The sequence below is a fragment of the Echeneis naucrates genome, chromosome 14 (genome assembly GCF_900963305.1).
Source record: "Echeneis naucrates chromosome 14, fEcheNa1.1, whole genome shotgun sequence".
In the NCBI taxonomy this organism is placed as follows: Eukaryota; Metazoa; Chordata; class Actinopteri; order Carangiformes; family Echeneidae; genus Echeneis; species Echeneis naucrates.
In genome coordinates this window covers 16,835,768-16,850,537 of record NC_042524.1, presented here as the reverse complement: position 1 = coordinate 16,850,537, position 14,770 = coordinate 16,835,768, and the positions used below count along the sequence as shown (strand labels likewise).

The 14,770-nt window shown below is 42.1% G+C and overlaps 1 protein-coding gene across 1 annotated transcript in view; it reads left to right on the top strand.

Annotated features, from left to right (window-relative positions):
• srrm3 (serine/arginine repetitive matrix 3) overlaps positions 1 to 14,770 on the top strand; it is a 66,339-nt gene that overhangs the window by 45,506 nt on the left and 6,063 nt on the right. The window contains exons 4-10 of the mRNA XM_029519853.1: positions 3,773 to 3,874; positions 4,371 to 4,451; positions 4,918 to 4,986; positions 7,590 to 7,625; positions 7,879 to 7,929; positions 8,502 to 8,609; positions 9,446 to 9,608. Coding sequence (XP_029375713.1) covers positions 3,773 to 3,874; positions 4,371 to 4,451; positions 4,918 to 4,986; positions 7,590 to 7,625; positions 7,879 to 7,929; positions 8,502 to 8,609; positions 9,446 to 9,608 — 610 coding nt within the window. The remainder of the gene's footprint in view (positions 1 to 3,772; positions 3,875 to 4,370; positions 4,452 to 4,917; positions 4,987 to 7,589; positions 7,626 to 7,878; positions 7,930 to 8,501; positions 8,610 to 9,445; positions 9,609 to 14,770) is intronic.

The following is a 14,770-nucleotide window of genomic DNA, read 5'->3' as shown; positions in this document are numbered from 1 at the left end:
GATACAGCAGGTTTTGCTTGTTTGGCTTCTTTCCTGAGTTCACTCTGAAGGGCACTTCTATCTCAGGTCAATTTAGGATTTTCAGAAGTTGTCTGAAATTCTTCAACTTTCCCTCAGCAGAGAGTCCTTGATGTGGAAAATTGAAGAAGGTTGTAATTTGCAGACTTGTTATCCTTCCACTTCTTCACATCGTCTATATTCCAGGCCACACACACACATACTGAGCTCCAGACCCCTCTGCAGCGCTCTACAGTGTGGGTTCTGAAGAACTTAGATTTGCAGCATTGCAGCATTGGCCCCTCATGTTCTGCTGGTTGAAACTGTACAATCGGCCTAAATGGCCCAGACTCCTCCACCAGCAGATCAACAGTGGCCTGCATCAATAGGTAATACAGCAAGGAGCCTTGTGACAGTCACTGTAGTTCACAAACAGCCCTGAGCTGAACACATGTGAATGGCTTGGCTATGTGACACCACTATCTCTCTTTTATTTGCAGCCAGGCCAAAATAGATATATACCAAAATAGAGCTTGACGTAAATTATATGGATTTGCAGATTTGCTAAAGGATAGGGGACTCTATCGTGCAAAATCAACTGTCGCCCTCAGTGTGTTTGACTTTGCTCAACTATAAGGTTTTATTCAGATGCCATCTTTTCCACAGGGACGGGTACTATTGACAGTCTGGGCCCCTCAGCTGTAGCTTAATGCTCTTACACATTTGCAGTAAATAGTCAGCACTAAGCATGGCTGTGCTAGCTTATAACTCTGTTTACAAACGTCCCACATTGATTTCCTGCAGAATGGATGGGGAGGTGGAGCCAGGGAAGGAATGCAGTATGTAAAGCCTCTCAGGGCTGCTCAGGTTTATGCACCAAGGCAGTCTGATCAGCACGGGATCAATGCAGACTCTGGAGCTGGGTTTTACATACTCATTCAATGTATGCTGAAAAGCCTGGGATCAAGTTTCTTGGTCTCAGGTCACAGAAATATGGTTCAATAGAAATTACTGTAACGCAGGAATCTGTTCTAAGTTTATGCAGAGCATGAAAGTCTTTCCTCTTATCACAGAATTGATCAGCTCAATTTTGATTCCTAGCTCTGTCAAACAATCATCATAATATGGCCACCATAATGCAGTGACTACATTTGCCCCCGCCCTCATGCTGAGGAGTAATCAATCCAACCTCCACGTCCTGCCCTCAGAATAACAAACCATAACTCTCAAGAGCAATAGAAATATATCCCAGCCTTCAGAGGCAGAGTGGTTGTCTGAGAGAGGATATAAATGAACTGCACCACTTTGTTCTGTGGCCCTGAGGAAGGCCTTGGCCATAGTCCATCATTTCCAGGTCCTACAGACAGTGGCTGAATCAGGGGGCCTCTCTCCTCCCAAGCCGACCATCAACCATGGGGACACTCACTCATCTGCCCAACGGGTTGCTGTCCTCATCCTAATCAAGCTGGACAGAGGTCTCCAGCACATTGAAGCATGACATCAGTTCAGAGATTGGAAAGAGGATGGAGAATTAAATGATTTATTACTATCACGTGAGTGGCTTTTCCTGGCCCACAGGGACACAGATTTTAGACAAAGGGCTAAACAGCTGCCAAATCTGCTGTCCAAAGTCCAAACTGAGAGTGTAGATGTACATTAAATAAATGCAAATGCAAAGGTCTCATCCCACTATGAAGTAGATGGAGGTCAAAAAATAAAGTATATAAATATCAACAGGGCCATTTCAGACATTTGTATCAACAAATCAACAAATCATCAAAGTGGTCATTCATTCCTACATCTTCTGCCACTTTTCTGTTTCCGGGTCACGAGGGTGCTGGAGCCAACCCCAGCTCACACTGGGTGAGGACGGGGTCACCCTGGACAGGTCACCAGTCCATCAGAGGGCCAACACACAGAGACAGACAGAGACCAACAACCACTCACACGCACATTCAGACCTAACCCAAACATGATGTCTTTCAACGGTGGGAGGAAACCGGAGTATACTGAGCTGAGCTCATGAACTCACAGTTTGTCCTCGATCTGAAGAGCCATATAGTCAAAATTCACTTATATACTGTTTCTAACTCACAGTTGTTTCCTTCTGTCTTCAATCGATCCCCTTTATTGTTGCTCAACTTAAAATTTCCATGATGTGTGATGATGTGTGCGTTTGTGTGTGTGTGTGTGTGTGTGTGGTGAGTTCACTCACACACCTTTTGTGGATTGTAAGTGAGGTTATTTTGCTGGTATCCCTGCTGTCATCCCTGCTGAGCCCAATGATGCTCAGCCAATTAATTCCTCACCTCCTCCAAACTAAGCTCCAGGCCTATTCCATGCCCAAGACCACTCCACTTTGTCCTTCCTGATACTTAACACCATTTATTTTGTCTTTCTCCTACATCTCCCTCCCCTCTATCCTGATCTGATGTTATAAGTGTTTTATCTCCGTACTCCTTACACTATGCTTAAGTTGTTTTTGTGTAGATGTTCAGCCTCTCCATCTCATTATGTCTGCCTGTTTTTATCTCTCTCTAACTAATTGAAGCTTCATGGGTAGTTCTCCAGATTATGACTGTTATTATCACTGTAATGCAAAATACCTCCACATAGACCTCTATATAATGCAAGTTTGTGTAAAAAGAACCAGAAAGTCCAGAGCAAGACCTGCTGAGATCAGAATGATACCCAGACTTGGCAAGGTCAGAAAGCTGGGCCTGCAGAAGGATTTATGATGAGTTCTTGTTTTCTAAGGCAGAAAGGTCAGATTTAGTGGATCAGATGGAGACATAAGAGAGAAGGGGCAGTGGGCCAGGAGGATTAGGTGGGAGGCTGCTACCATCTGTATACAATAAAGTATGTGTGAAAAACAAGATAAGAATCCCACAAGCTGAACTGTCAGAATGTGAGAAAAGATAATATTCAGTGAGGAAACTTTACAGATTGCACTCGCAATAATGGTTTAGTGTGTAAGTGATGACTGGAGAAACTGGTCAGTCTCCGATTGTTTTTATTCCTGGACCAGGTGACAGGCTCCACAGAATCTGCTGAACCCTCCCCTCCACTCCCACTCTCCTCTTCAGTGAGGACAAGGGCGTAGTTGTCTTTGCTCTAAATATTCATTTCCAGTAAGCACAGTTTACAATAGATTATCTTATCTACTGGGTGGCCAGTGCCACTGAGATCTACTGAATCTGAACTTTTTGTCCAACCATTTTCAGGTCAAAATGCTCATTTGTCCAAAACACTCAAAACAAATCACATTCCCATCAACCTCAGCTTTTCTTTGTGTTTAGTGCTAATTGGCAAATGTTACCATTAGCGCTAAACCATCAAATTGTTTAGGGAGATCAGCCCATATCAATTAATATTTGCTTAATGCTGGTATATGGATCAGTGGCATAGTAATTATTTATTTGCTAGCTGGTGCAATGCAGAAATGTTAAATTAGGTTCAGGGTAGTTTGGAAAAACTGTTACCATTGAGTAGTTTGCCCACCAGAGAGGTTTTTAACAGCAAAGCTGCCTCCTTTATAACATTAGTGTTGATATGGTATTACAATCTATCCTTGGCTGATATTTTGAACTTGAAAAAAAAAAAAGGCATAATTAGTTATAGTAAGCTATAGTTAGTGAGCCAACATGCTAGACATGATGGTAGATGGTAGAGATGGTTTAGCGTAAACAACAGTATGTTAGCTCGGCCTTGTGAAGTCTGTGAGTTGGCAGTGATGATGGCCATGATGACAATCCTCCTCCTCTTGTGTTTTCAGGGTCAACCACCTGCACAATCAGCCTGAGGACTATGAAGAGGACCCAGAGATGGCTGGTTATGAAGATGGAGACTATGACCATGATTACCACAGTGACAGCAGGTGAAGCACATACTGCTGACCAGCTCTCATCCGTCAATAAATTCAATCAGCCACCTATTATCTCCTTTACACAGCCTCTGGCTCTTCCCTTTGGTAATATCCATACACATAAAACTGACATCAGGACCAAAATGCATAACTGAATGCACAGATAAACAGCCGTTACAATTATCATAATACAGAAAGTCATCTAGACGGTTTTTTGTGTGTCCCTTTGCTGACAAAGGTTAGGGGAAGTGTAATTTTGTTGAGAGAATTTCCTGTTTCCATCCAAAGTCGTATTGCATAAATATTGCCTGATAGGGCAGAATGAACTGAGGAAATGAGAAAATATACACTTATGGACTTGTTATTTGCACAGTTGCGAATAACTATAATCAGGAATGTATTTCTCCTGAAAATTATTATTATGACAATTGCCTGTAAATGATTTTACAGTCTTTCTCACCCTCAAGCTTGATCATTGACTCCTTCTGCCTTTGTGCGGCCAATTCAGGGTGAAGAGGAAATCAAGCAGCTCTCCATCCCCTCGTCCAAAGAAAAGGAAGAAGAAGAAATCTGGCCGCCGAAGGAGTCGGTGAGTGGAAACAGCTTTCACTGATGAAGTTGTTTGATTTTTCTCCCTTTCCACCCTGGCCTCCTTGACAGACTAATTACTCTGTGGTTTTGTGAAATGGAATTGCAATTATTTTCCTGTGAATATTGCAAATGAACCATCAGATACTGCAGCTCAGGAGAAGGGGAAAGGTACTGAAATGTTAACAAAGCACAGTCTAGCCCTCCATTTCCTTCTGACAAGGCCAGTGACAGCCTGAAAGAGAAAGCGTGAAGGGGGAGATAGAGTGTTGGTAAAGAGAAGAAGGAAGAGGTATGATCAGAGCTGAGGACAAAGAGTCAGCAGAGCTACTTAACGATGGCACCTTTGCTAACCCATCTGAAGTGTAATGTAATTGAGTGAACAACAAGGATGTAGAAGCAATCTGGGGCTTATTCACAGTCATGGCACCCCCCCCCCCCACCCCACCCCAACTCTCCCTCAATAGGTTTGGCAGTTCCTCACCGTCTCGCAGAGAGAAGAAGAAAAAGAGCGGAAAGAAACACAAGCGAGACAGGTGAGTCTAAACCTAACATGAATGAGTGTCGTCAGTGATATTTCACCACAACAAAGACATTGACTTTTCAAGGGTTTGTCAAACACTGTTGTCAAAGTGACGGGTGTTCAGAGAAGTAGTCGCATGTTTGATGTTTCACTTGCTGGAAACATCAAGTAGAGAAAAGATATATTTGCACATTGGGGGATATTAAAAAAGATATCATTCATTATAGATAGTGTCTTGTGTTCTTCTGTCAGTCGATATTTCTCATGTTGTCTCAGTGATTCTACAGTCATTTGGCAGGAAGAAAGAAGTCTGATTGGAAAGAAGGACAAAAAGAAGAAAAGGGAAAGTAATAAGTGGAAGAGGAAAGATACAAGGGCAGAAGGAAAGGAATACGTGACAGAGACAAACATGAAAAAGAAATGGGACGGTGGGGATAGAAGGGAAAACTGCACTAAGTGAAGAACAATATTAAAGATGAGGCTTAGGTAAGGAATACATGTGAAAGTGTAGAAGGAAAGAATGAAGGAACTAGGTAGAAAAGAAAAGATTGGAGGAACAAGAGAAGGAACAGGAAAAAGGAGAGTGAGAAAAATTGGTCCTCAAGGAACGAACAATAATAGAGGACAAGACAGGAAGAAAATTAAAGAGGAGAAATAGAAAGAAGAAACGATTGGAAAGGCGAGGAGAAGAAAGACGGAAGAGGCAAAAGAGAGGAAAACAGCAAAATACTCCTCGTCTGGTACCTGTGCGGTGCCTCGGGATCTCAGACCATCAATAAGTAATTGTAAAGTGCCCTCCTCCCCCGACTTCTCTCCTTCTCTGCCTGACTTGGAGGGAGTGGGGCTAAATGTGTTGCTCTAATAACCCAGCCTTTACGGGGGTCTACAACACAAGAAAAATGAGCCTCTCATCAAATTGTTGAGCATCACTGCACTGCCCCGCTCTTATTTCCCACCTCTCATCGATCCACGCACATCAGCGTCCCCCTCATCCCCACGCCTCCAGCCCACCCTCGCACCAAAACTGCTCTGCATTGCAGGTCCTGTTTTTGTATGAATAATGTATGGGTGAAGTATGGAGGGGGGTAGCATGCAGGGTCCTCCCCTCTCCCCCCTGAGACGGCACTTCTTTAAGGTGCGTCTTAGGAAGGGAATGGGGTGGTGGGGGGGTAAGGCTCGGCAGCTGCGATCCCTTCCTGCTTAAATTCATATCGCTGCTTGTTTGTGTCATTACTATAAGATAATAGCTGCATGTTGCGCTCCCTCGTTGATGTATATTAGTCGCACATTTTCTCTCGATGTCCTGGCGTCAGAGGGAGTTGTGTGGGATTTAGCCATGACCCAAGTGAGTTAGAGAAGACAAGAATAATGAACCCACAAAATATCAGCTCATATACAGGAGTCCCCAGATGACTCCCAACACTGGGGCAACATGAGCTGCGACTGGGGCCACAGCTCTGAGTTCCATATCAGCCACATACATTACCGTGACAGCTTTATTACTCCCCTTTCAGTGAATCAACACACTTTCTGCCGCCGCTCCCTCCCACTCCATGCTGCATGCTGTAGGTGTGTAAAACAGCAGGGGAGATGAAGGGCTCTTCAGGAAAATAGCAACAACTCTCACAGACTGGTCTGACTAATCACCATGGAAACTGCAATGAGGGTGAAAGTGATATGGAGGTGATGTGTCAGTTGCCGAGGATTGAGGAATGGATGGCCTCCTCATCATTGCTGCTAATACATAGATCAAGAGAAAACGTATCATAGTTTCTTATTCCTGCTTTTTCGCTTGGAACAGCAGCTTCCACAGCTAGACCCAGAAATAATAAAAACGAATCAGAGAATCAAAGATCAGAGTGAAGCCCAGCACCTGTAAAATGCTAACTGATAAAGCCTGCTGTGAGAGCCCCCCCAGGGGACGTCTCTGCACATATAGATGTCTGTATGTGATTCACACTGGCTGGCACAGGACGGGGCTGACATGCATATCGTTAAATGTAGAAACATGCTGAAATATTTCATTCATTAAAATACGTGATCCCTGTCACAATATCAAAACATATTATGAAAGAAATCATTATTGATATTTTGTTTCGGCCCCTTTTGTTTGTACTATTTATACTTCGATATCATCAAATACACTCATGGCCTTGTTATAAAAAATATAAATAGGTATAAATAAATATGAGTTATCTGTTGCCCATGTATAAAACAATTGCAGCTAGATAAAGATCAAATACATGGCAAGCTGAGACACCTTCAGCTGCCTCCAATGTGGTAAAACAAAAAAGGTGGTGCACAGATCAATGAGAGCGCTGATTAGATTTTGGGATCAGCCTCTGGCATTTGTACAGAATACAACACTGAATGTCCTAAAAACTATTCCAAGAAGTAGGTTCGGTACGTAATTCCCAGAACCACCATTAAATCTGGAACATGGACCGATGTAAATGTACCCTCTCTAGGTAGATCAGGACAAATGAAGCAGATTCCCAGATGAACCGGCATCTTATCGCAGGGTCCCCGGCCCACAGTGGCTGTGCTGTGTCGGAAGGATCCCTGCAGCTGTCATGTTGTTATCATTTCATGATTGTGATATTTTTGTTTTTGTAGATCTGCATCTGGCTCCCGGAAAAAGAGGAGATACAGGTGTGTAGGAATGAGCATGACAAGATCAACAATGTTAACAACTTTGTTTGTGACAATGTGCGGAAAAGCAAATACTGCAAATTAGTTTCCTCTTGTAAGGCGTGTGTTACTGTGTTTTCTGCCTACTATACTGTTTACTTTTTGCGCAAAAGATCCATAGGGACGAGCCGTACAGTGAGTTCTGTTTTAAAGGAAATCATAGCTGCTTTGAATTAGCACAGTTTCATTACCTTACATTCAACATCTTTTGCAGATCGGGCAGCCCAAAGAACAAACACAAAGACAAGAATAAACAGAAAAAGAGGTGAGACAGAATCCCTACAAAAACATTTTCACTGTAATGATGAGTTGACAAACACCTAAAGTCTTTGTCTGCCATTTCTCTGTAAAGCAAGGCGTCTCCGTCATTATCTGATGTTCGGTGCAACTATAGCATGCAGTGCGTTAAGAATAATTTCAGCGGTTTGTCCTCTTCACACAGTAAAACAAACAGCGAGCCATCATCTCAGTCCTGCACCAACATCACATTCAGACCCCTCATAAATTTATATTGGTATTTTACACTCATTATCTCAGGCTCAGACTCACAGAGAATGTTAACAAGTGTAAAGCACCGACTATGTCTCCTAAGTATTATGCGTGGGTTCAACACATTTCATTTCCATACCTGCCTTAATCAGATGTAAATTGAATGTGTTTGGCTGTGCATGAACCATTTAATATAGCATGGATTGCCTACTGAGCTCACTGTGGTATGTGTGTTTCCCCGTGACATATGCATTCATACATACACATTGCTGTGTATGTATATGTATATGTAAATGTGTGTGTGTGTGTGTGCGTGTGATGTGTTTGTCCACGCGTTGTCTTCATCAGGTCCCCTGGTGAGACCTCAGGCAGGGGTTCACAGCGTCAAGGCAGCTGCTGCAGCTCCCGCAGCGCCTCCCTGTCCTCCACCCGCAGCACCTCCAAATCTCCCGCCAGGTAGACTCCTCAAAACACACACACACACACACACACACACCTCGTTTTCTCACTCACTGTGTCACTGTGTAGCTGTTGCCCCAGTCCCTGTCTCATTTACTCTCTGGCCCTCTGGGGAAAGATTAGGACACAAATTCCTTGGCATGTTATCTAACACATACACCCCCCCCCCCCCCCCCCCCCCCCCCCCCCACACACACACACACACCCCTAAATCAATGTGATGTCTTACTCTCCTCAGAGTCAACGCTCACTTTTGGTTCCACAAGTCATTTCACTTTTCTGGGAACATTCCATATTTAAGAAGAATACGCTTAAGCTGAAACAATTATTCATTTATCGATTTCATTAGTTGACCAACAAAAGGTTTTTCACAAATCAGTTAATTATTTGCATCGTTTACATAGTTCCCATTTGAGATGTATCACTGATTTTTGCTGGTTGTCATCTTTCAGTGGACAATTTTCATACTTTAATTCACTTTTACTAACAAAATGATAATTCAGTTGGATTCATTAGATACTTTTGACCAACTCTGGAGACCCCAAATAATTTTTCTTTCAATTAAACAGAATCTTTTATTTGTAAGAAATTTAATAAATAGTAAGAAAATGATAACATTTTGAAACGAGAAGTAAAAGTCAAGGGTTGCTTCATTTATTTTTCAAGTCATTCTGCACTTTGATGGATACATCCAGTTCCCAAGCAACTGAGTGAATCACTATGTGATAAAAAAAAAACAACCTAATTTATTTTGCCACAATGATCAGTGTAGACCAGGCAACCTGGTGGCTGTGCTTTACTTCTCTGTTGCTATTGTGGCTCTGCTCTTCCAGGCTGAGCTCCAAGCACAAGACAGACGGACAAAAGGTGTCCGGCACCTCGCTGTCCCTGGGCCCCAACAGTACCGCCACGTGGCACAACGGGGATCCCACCCAGCGAAGCCGCAACGGCAAGGCCATCAGACTCAACCACGTCGAGGGCGATAAAGGGCACGATGTATGTAATCTCCTCTATTTAGTTCCAAACCCCCCACCCTCCCCTCACCCTCTCCAACCGTACCTACCAGTCTTTACTGATGAGTTTATCTTGCTCTTTTGTGTTGGTTGACATGAATTATCATCTTCTTTGATACTAAAAGATTTTTATCACATATTACAGGACAGTTTTTATCATTAATGTTGTTATTTTTGACATATAAAATACCCTTCTGTCCTGTATAAAACTTGCCACACCTGCTGCTTTGTTTCTGGCTCTCTTTGACTCCTCTGCCATCTTGTTTTTTATTTGTTCTTGTTGTTTCCTGGTAACGGAGGGAGGGAGCAAAGACAGCCGAAGCTCTAGTGTTTCTGTTCAGCACATGTCCTCTGAGTCAGAGCACAGCATAAGCATACCACATCAAGGATGGAAATATGAGCCTCAGCGGCGCACAGCTTTTCCAAATGAATGAGTAAAAAGAGGAGATCCGCTACAGCATAAGATTTAAAGAATTCAAAAAGAAGAAAAAGTCGCAAGTGCATCTCCTTCAAACATTTTCTCCCCCGAGATGTCCATGCCCATGAAGATATAAAAAAGAAAACATGTCTGTTAGGAATAAAAACCTTTGTAGATAAAGTCTTAATAAGCCAATGTTCAACAATCAGACATCTGAGGGTGCTGTGCGATAACGGTTAGCGACTCCTCCTTGAACTGGCTAATCTAATTACTTGGTGGAAAATCTTGATTTTAAATGCCCAATAAAAAAGCAAACAAAATAGAGAAGTATAATACATAATATAATACAATACATGACATACTGCCTTTGAGGAAAGCACTTTTTCACAGTTAGTTAGTTAAATGGAAAACATAATGGAGGCTTTTTGTCTTCATTGAGTAAACTCAGTTTCTTTATTGTGATGAATTTTCACCATTAACATCAATGAGAAATGGAAGTTGCAGTATCTAAAGTTTCTGTACTGTGACGGCCTTTTGCATGAATACGAAGGAAAATGTTGTTTAATGTTAATAAGTCCCATCAGATGTGGTTGGATTGCTCAAAAAGTGGGCGGGGCTTAGCATAGGGCATTTGTCGCTTGGATATTTTACGGGAACTCAAAATATTTTGAATAATCATCAGTGTTTGACAATGACAGGTAAAGGAATATGCAGTTTTTTCGTTTTGTGAAAAGCACTGTCATTATTTTTTGTGAGATGCATCACACATGCAAAACTGAAAAACAATAAACTGGCCAATCACAGTTCAGAAGCAGAAACTGACTTGAAACCGATATACTCTCAAAACTGTTGAGAGGCAATCAAAAATGTAACAAAATTCAAACTTAGCAACAAAATCAAAATAACTGTTCCTTCAGCTTAGGTATTTTATAAAGCCTAGCACTATTAATGCACACAGAAGAGTGTATTGTGTGTCACTTTATTTCTTTGACATTTATATTTTGGCATTTTAAGTCTTCCATATAATTCACTACCTGAACTCAGATTGTGTGGGACTGAGATTTTATATTGAACATTGTTATTTAAAAAGAGACCAGCACAACATGCAGTTCTCCATACACTCAGAAAGCCTAAAGTTTTATAAATCGCACACAAACTTGCTTCATGTTTTTTCCTCTCAGTCTCTGATTATCCAAACCTAAACTGCCTGTGATGAGTTATACATGACTTTCTGCTGACAAGAAAACAGCTTTGCTCTTTCATACCGTAGGATGAGAGCCATCACGCTGGAGTAAAACAAAAAGACTTAGACAAAAGAAGCACATGTGAAACAAACCTCTGATAAAAGAGCTTCTAAACCAGATGCTACCATCCTGTAAACACCCTCTCCCAAAAACTGATGATTTCCACTTCAGCTTGCATGTGTCTATGAGGTCTCATCTGATCTCTTTTTCTCTTTCCTCTGTCATTATTGTTTCTTTTATTTATTTATTTATTTATTTTTCTTTATGGCTTTAAGTGGTATTTACCCATGAATAAATGCCCAAATTTTTCTGTCTCATTTATATAAAAAGCACTCAATTGCTTTGGAACTGGACCAAGTAGGTTAACTGGGTACGTGAAATAGTTTCTTTTTGTCAATACAGTTGTCTTTCTTCTCAAGCACATGCTCTGCTCAGTGATAGATCCTCTTCTCCTCCAGATGTTCAACAGCTCCAAAGCACAAGGAGTTAAACACATGCTCCTCTCTACTGCTTCACTGTGCCATGTCAATGTGCATGTTGCCCTTAGGTGGCAGTATCTCTTCAGTCCCTGACGTTCTGTTTCCAGTCTATCTGTTCAGGCCAGTGGAGAATGGCAAGAGATGTCTGTTAGATCATGTCCTGTTTAGCTATTCAGGTGGGATGTAGTGAAAGAGGAGCGTTTTAATTGGCTCATGTTTATTAAATAGCATCTTTGTAGCATAAGGTGATGCTGCCCTGGCTGCCTCTTGTTAATCTCCACCAAAGGCTAAAATATGTCATATTAATCCTCATGCTGAAATCTTTGCACAGGAGGATGGTCATGTGTGACAGATCCTGGATCTTACTGAAGTCTTGATTTTACTGCAGCAGTTGTGTGGTTTAGCAAATGTTCTGCATAGCAGCTCTGGTTCTCTATCTGTCAGCTCAGTTTGTCTTCCTGCAGTCGTCCCCTAGCCCTGTTTGGGACTGTCTCATCCACCTCAGGGAGGCAGTCCTGGATACCTCCCATAGCAAAGCTAGGGGAAGCAGCTGTGTGCCGCTCTATGTCAGAGGTCTATTAGATATGTATTTACCGAACCAACTACTTAGAGCTGTGATGTATGCTACAAAAGTGCAATGTTTCAATGTGTTGTCCAGCTGTAAATCAAAAGTCTTTACACACGCTCCAAAACCCCACCGACTGTGGATGAGGAAGCACACCAGATGGATCACAACAAGATAAGACACACACAATCTGAGGCTGCATGGCAGAGCTTCAAGAATGAGGATTAGCTGTCTGGTTTGGTAAATACAGGTGTGTTTAACATCCTCATCTCTGATAAAGAGTGGCACACTGGCTCTTTCCTCTTTCCTCAACCCGTGGGAAGCAGCTGAGGCCGTCCTCCACGCAGCTGTTGAGATTGTCCCAAATGGGTCCAGTCATCCTCTTGCTCATTATTAAAAGATTTATTCAAACACTTGAAACACAAGTACACACACTCTTGAAAATAAGCAGCACAACTCACACCTTTATTAACGTGATTGTTATTTTAAAGGGACCCAAGCCATTTTGAATTCAAGCTCCCTCTTCACTTTAAGAGTTTAAACAGCTAATTTGACAAAGCTCTTTAAGGCTCCCTCTCACCATACCTGTGTTTATTCTGAAAAATAAATTAAAAGAGATTGCTGGGCAAGAAAGTCAGGGTGACAGCAAAAAAAAAAAAATTGCAGAATAGAGAAGACGCTGCTGCTGAAGAAGACCCAGGCCAAAATGCGACTGGGGTCCCTTTCAAATGTGCTTACTCTCTTAGTTGTCCATCTAAGCGGTGACTGCCCCCTCCAACACTCTTCTACGCCCGTCTCCTCCACTCCCACCTGTTCATCTGTGTCCTGTGTGACTCATGTCTCACTCTTGTTGTCCTGGCATTTTTCTTCCCACATATCTTTCATATTTGCCAGCTCTGCATGTCCCCCCCCCCTCCCCGACCCCTTCTCCTCATCCCTCCCTTCTCTACTCTCCATGGATGTCCACTAACATGACAATTAACTCCAGTTACCTGTACCCCCACCACCCCCACCCCACCCCCCTGTTGATACAAATATGGCTGCATTTGTACGAGCGAAAAAGACAAAGCAAATCATGTAGGTTTCAGATTCATCCTTTGTTTCTAATTTTACTTTGATTTTGAATTCCATGTGGATTTTTTTTATTTTTCTCCCCTCTATTTTGGTTACATTTTTTGGTTTGTTTAGTTCTCCTTAGTCTCTGGACTAAATATGTAGCTTTGATACTAAAAGAGGTCATTGTCTTTTTCCCATTTCGCTGCGGAGAACATTCCTTTCTCCCTTTTTTCTTTCTTTCCTTTTTTGTTGATATTGCATACGTGTCACTGATTGAAATGGAAGGTAGGTAATGCTTTGCCTACGCACGTGATCTTTATGCAGATGAGAATGTGACAAGCACCCTAGCCTGAGTGACATCAATGTTTCTCTCTCTCTCTCTCTCTCTCTCTCTCTTTCTGTTGTTTACCAATGGTCTTTAACCAAATTGATTTGAATTCATCAATTATGATTTGACGCTTCAAAGATTGGATTACGTAGAGCTCTGGTTTTTCTCTTGCCTCCTTAACTTCATTCTGAAGTCCAATATCCCGCTCTATAATCCAGGTCCATTTCTTTTCATTTTCTTTTCTTTCTGTTTTGGTAGAATGCATTCCTGTTTGTCCAGCATCTCTCTGTTTGTTGGTGACTTATTATTACATTCGTATTTTGATTTTCACCATATTGATTTCCACAATCTTTTCTAACAACTGTCATAAACACCAGTGGTTGTGTTTTCTTATTATATCGCTTAGTTGTCATCTTCCTAGCGGAGAAGGGCTCTTCTTTCTGACAGTCAGTGCTTTTCTTATATCTTAGATTACAAAGCAGTTCAGACAGCACATGATAATGCATGCGTAAGAGCCAGCTGTGTTTGGTTTCACATTCAAGACCTTTTGGAGCTCTACCCTCTGCTTCTCTGACCTGCTCGGAACGAGCAGTGTGTAACTGTGCATCATGTTCACTCCCTAAACTTCTACTTTCGCACTTGCCCAACTTCTGTTTTTTTTTTTTTTTTATCCTTACTATGGAGGTTTTGTATATGCCATTTCACCGTCTACCATACAAAGTTCAAAGGATAAGGATAAATGTCCCTTGCAAAGACCAAAACCAACAATATGTTAATGTGTCTTCTTGGCTTCCTTCCCCTGTCGGTGGCACCCCACCAAAAACAGTCCAGTTCCTAGTACAGAGGGATATTTTGAATAGCCAGGTTAATTTTTAAAGAGGAGTCAGTACCCACGCTAGAGACTCTGTGGAACTGCACAGAGTCGGTACAGTCCAGCTGTGTTCGCATGTCAGCATGACAACAATGGCAATATGTTTAACAGAGGAAATGTTTATCTGGTTCACCTGCTTGGTTATGGCATGTTAAATGTTTGCCAATGAGCATTAAACACAAAG